General features: G+C 34.6%; 1 protein-coding gene across 1 annotated transcript; it reads right to left on the bottom strand.

The window, feature by feature from the left end:
• Positions 1 to 3755: 3755 nt before the first annotated feature.
• LOC110627102 (glycerol kinase) lies at positions 3756 to 4655 on the bottom strand. Its single transcript, XM_021773345.2, has 2 exons — positions 4438 to 4655; positions 3756 to 3861 (listed from the first exon to the last, which is right to left on the bottom strand). The coding sequence occupies exons 1-2, from the start codon at positions 4576 to 4578 to the stop codon at positions 3766 to 3768; spliced, it is 237 nt and encodes a 78-aa protein (XP_021629037.1). The 5' UTR covers positions 4579 to 4655; the 3' UTR covers positions 3756 to 3765.
• Between the last annotated feature and the right edge of the window lie 361 nt (positions 4656 to 5016).

Genomic DNA, 5016 nt, shown 5'->3' with positions numbered 1-5016 from the left:
GCATTGCATTTATGATGTTGATGTTGATGTGGATTGGTTATTGGATGATCCTTTAGTCCTCATATGATATGATGATGTTATGGCATGATACGGTATGGAAGTCCAGGTTGTACCCATTCTACGTCCCTGGCACGATGTAAGAGGAAGTCCAGGTTGTACCCATTCTACGTCCCTGGCACAGTTGGACTGTATGATATGTTATGTTATGTTAAGAGAAAGACCGGTTGTACCCATTCTACGTCCCGGCACAGTTGGACTATGTAGAGGACTATTGGTGACAATACCATCCGAGATGTGATTTGTTGTGATGTGTTGCATTTCATGAAAGCATGAAAATTTTAATATATGATTTCACTATTCTGCTCACTGGGCTTTGTAGCTCACCCCTCTCCCCTAACCCCAGATGTGCAGGTACAGGGTAGACCAGGAGGTTAGCCAGAGTTTTGAAGTATGTCTATGTAATAGCTAGATTGTGGACATGACAATTGTACTATGATGTAATGTAAGAGATTACAGTATGTATGTAATGAGGTATATTGAGGTTATAGATGTGCTTGACCCTATGAGTATTGAAATCCCTTGTTGATGCATGATCTTAGATATTTGATGATACAGATGTTAGCCAACTCATCTCATGTTGTATCGCCCATTGGGGCATTGTTGAGATCCCACAGAGGGATCATGATTATGATCATGACTATGTACATGTATGTTCAGGTTGAGTTGGATGATGGAAGGAAAAGTTTTAAATTTTTATGCATGTTGTTGATCATGTATGGGATTATACAGGTTTACAGGTGTTATGTCAGGCTTGCTACGGGTCCCGGCGGCCTTAAGCCGATCTGGATCCTAGCGCCGGTAGCGGTCCGATTTTCGGGTCGTTACAGCTTTAGATTTGTCTCATAACAACTTTTCAGGGGAAGTTCCGGAGAGACTGATTTCAAATTGCATTTCCTTGAGCTTTCTGAGGTTATCTCATAATAATTTTCATGGTCAGATAGCATTGTTTAACTTGACTCGAATTGCTGATTTGTAATTGAATGACAACCAATTCGAAGAAACCCTATCAAGTTTACTCACCAATTTTAGTCATCAAAGCTATGACCCAGAGGTGTTACATTTGAGCAACAATCGGTGAGATTCCATACTGGATGGGTAACTTCACAGGATTGGGATATCTCAATTTGCGTCATAATTTTTTTCAAGGTCAGATTTCATGCCAACTTCTTTCAACAGGAATAGAGTATCTAGACCTTTCCTATAATTCTTTTTCTGGGTTGTTACCTTCTTGCTTCAATGGAAATTCTTTGCGACAAATAAATTTGCAAGGTAATAGATTCAGTGGTTCAATACCTGAAGCTTTGCTTAATATCTCAATACTGAACTCATTAGACTTAAGCGACAATGAGTTGTCGGGCACCATTCTTAACAAATCTAGTAAGAATTTAAGTGGTTTACGAGTTCTTTTATTACTAGGAAATCATTTCAGTGGCTTCATTCCAAATTGGTTATGTTAGCTGAATAATGTCAGCTTATTGGATCTCTCAGAGAACTCCTTTTCTGGGTCTATACCCCATTGATTATATAATCTCTCATTTGGAAGAGAAGGAGAAGGACATCTCTATGATCCTCCATTCAGCGACATACTTTTTGCATGGGGGATAGAAGAAACTCTCTTTGATAATGAAGTTTCTTTTGATGCCGAGGTTGATGAAGAAAGTGAGTTTGTTACAAAATATAGAGTCAACACATATAAGAATAAAGCTCTTAATTACATGTCTGGATTAGATTTGTCAGATAATAACCTAACGGGTGAAATCCCATATGAACTTGGAACGCTATCTCAGATTTATGCATTGAACCTATCACACAATCAATTGACATAATCTATTCCGAGATCTTTTGCAAATTTATCCCAAATAGAAAGTTTGGATCTCTCTTACAACATTTTAAGCGGATAAATTCCGGTAGAACTAATCGATCTAAACTTTCTAGAGGCATTTAGCGTGGCCCACAACAATTTATCAGGCAAAATTCCAGACATGAAAGGACAGTTCAGTACATTTGAGAGTAAAAGTTATGAAGGAAACCCATTTCTTTGCGGAACTCAAGTGAGAAGAAAATGCTAGGATGATAATGATGAACCATCTCCATCACAAATGAAGTCACCACAAGAAGCAAGTGGGAAATTGTATGAAATTGATCGTGAGATTTTCCTTACAAGTTTTTCAGTTACTTTTATAATGTTCTTTTTGTCTGTCATCACCATTTTATATGTCAATCCTTATTGGCAACAGAGATTGATCTATCATATTAGACGGCATCTATTTTCATGTTATTATTTTTTGTATAATAATTTAGTAAAGTTATTTGTGCTTTGACTGGTAATGTGAATTTACAATTGTTGTATTTATAATAATTTTGAGTATTAATCACCAAATTAATTTTAAATCATATATGCAAAATTGATTGATTGTGATTTTATTTATATTAGAATCTTTAATTATGAATAGTCTAATTAAAAGAATAATGAACAAGCTAGAGCATCTAGACTTGAGTTAGAACTTGCTTATTACTCTCTCACCTGACTTATAGACCTTTTTTACATTTATTTGATAGGATTAATACCTACTTGTCTGACACTACAAAATAAATAGGGTTTGTACCAAGATATTTACTGAACTCTTCAATACTAATAACATTAGATATCAGAGACAATAATCTGTCTTCAATACTAACAATATTGAACATCAGAGACAACAATCTGTCCGGCACGATTCTTGATTCAATAACTTCACTTCCCAATTTATAAGTTTTTTTGCTGAAAGGAAATCATTTGGTTGGTATTATTCCAATTCAGTTATGTCAATTTATCGCATAATACAAAAGAAAAACTAAGTCCCATTCATGCACTGATTTTTGGTTTTTGTTATTTGTACTTTACCGCCAATTACATTGGCCAGTTAAATTTCCTTCGTACTATTGAAAAGTAAAAAATTGAGTATTCACTAGGTTAGTATTAGTGTGCTCCTTCAATAAAACTCTTCAATGAGCAAATACTTGACAAGTTTAAGCCTGAGTAACTATTTCCTATAGGTCATAATTACCACATACTAGGAGTCACTTGTTTGAAAATTGAATTAACCTGACATTAATTTAGTGAAATAGTTTTTTTATTCACTTTCTCACAAAATTAAACAAGTTATTGCCTTTCATAATTAAGAAATTAAAATATCCTTTGTTCACATTCTGAATCAGCGACAATCAAGAATTCAAAACAAAAAATCTCCCATAATAATAAGCCAAAAAGGCATAGAGCTGGCAGAAAAAATCTTTGGTGGCCAAGCATTAAACAAAACAGAAAGTTTCAATACAATAAATTTACCAAGAGGGACAACATATTAACATGTGATTTCTAATTTAGTAAATAATGCCTCAGTCTGAAGATGTGCAGAATATCAGTAGGTAAAACAACTGGCTAATCAAATTTATTATTTCAGAATCCACATCAATATTAACATAGGAATTAACAATTTATCTATTAAGGATTTATCTTAGTCATTTAAATGGAAAGCCAAGGGGAAAGAAAAGGAGCATACAGCAGCACCACCATGAAGTTTTTCATATTGAAAGATCAGCCAAGCTAAAAGTCCTTTCCACGGCTTTGAACCAAGAATCCGCCCTCTTCTTCCTTAGCTATTCATCTATTAAGGGGCGGAAAATGGTATCCATCTTAGCCTTTTCTCCAGAAGCAAATATCTCCTCCTAAATCCCCACAGCCAAACCAACAGCATAGGCCGCTCCAAGAGCTGTTGTCTCTATATCAGCAGGTCTCACAACTGGGGATCCCAACAAGTCCGCCTACAAACCATTATGAGGGCAAACAACTCAGATTGAGCTCCAGAAAAAAGGCAAGAAATTTAGATAAATATAATACATAATTATTGTGAAATCTTTTGATAAAGAAAATTTTATTAAAAATCCAGGAAAAACTTAGCAGTCACAGGCCACTAAGATCCAAACTTAGAACAAAATTAGCCCCAACATGCTAAGTGAAAAAACCTGGAAAACCTCGATGCAATAAACAAACAACACTAACAAATTAAACCAGCAGCACTAGTTACTTCAGCAAACCAATACACATCACAAAGATGCAACAAAACCTCCTAAAAACCAGCTATAAAAAAGATACCAACGGTTACTCAAAACAATGAAAACAAACCAAAATCAAAACAACGAAACCCAGGCATTCATAAAGAGCAGCAAGGAACCAAGTGAAGCCTCCACAAAACAGCAGCCGAGAAGCGACGAAGCAAATACAGAAAAGCAGAGAACAACATACCATCAACATGGAGCCAAAATGCAATTCAACAAGTTATTCTCATTACTGATATCATAGTTTAAAAAAAATTATTAAAGAATGCACAAAAGTCAAACCTGCAATTGTATCAGAAGGTTGTTAACAGTTGCACCACCATCCACTCTAAGCAAAAACTCCCCCTTTGCATTCCTGTTTTCACCCTTTTCCCCTGCATCTTTGTGCATTGAGTTCAATACATCTTTAACTTGAAAACACATGCTTTCAAGTACTGCACCAGCAATATGAGACTTATTTGTAAATCTTGTGATCCCAATGCAAACCCCACGAGCATCATCACGCCAACATGGAGCAAACAGTCCATTATTAATTAAATTAATTCCATTATTAATTAAAAAACATATTATCAAAAATAGTTAAAATGAATTGATGAAAACACACACTCATCTGAAGCATGAAAGTTCTCTTCTAGGACCAGAATTTTAAAAACACGATACTCAAAGAAAGCTCAACTTAATTCTTCATTGCAAAGACTCTAAAATAAAAAATAAAAAAAATCCAAGTTTCACTGTCATGATTTTTATTGTATTTTTTTTATTACTTCAATCATAAAAAATTATCTTAATTTACTTTTTACTCAAGCAATATTAGTTTTCCACCATCTTTTTTCCAAAGAATATTTTACATTTTTAACATTT

The sequence above is a fragment of the Manihot esculenta genome, chromosome 11 (assembly GCF_001659605.2).
Source record: "Manihot esculenta cultivar AM560-2 chromosome 11, M.esculenta_v8, whole genome shotgun sequence".
Classification (NCBI taxonomy): Eukaryota; Viridiplantae; Streptophyta; class Magnoliopsida; order Malpighiales; family Euphorbiaceae; genus Manihot; species Manihot esculenta.
This window is presented reverse-complemented; position numbering and strand designations above follow the sequence as displayed.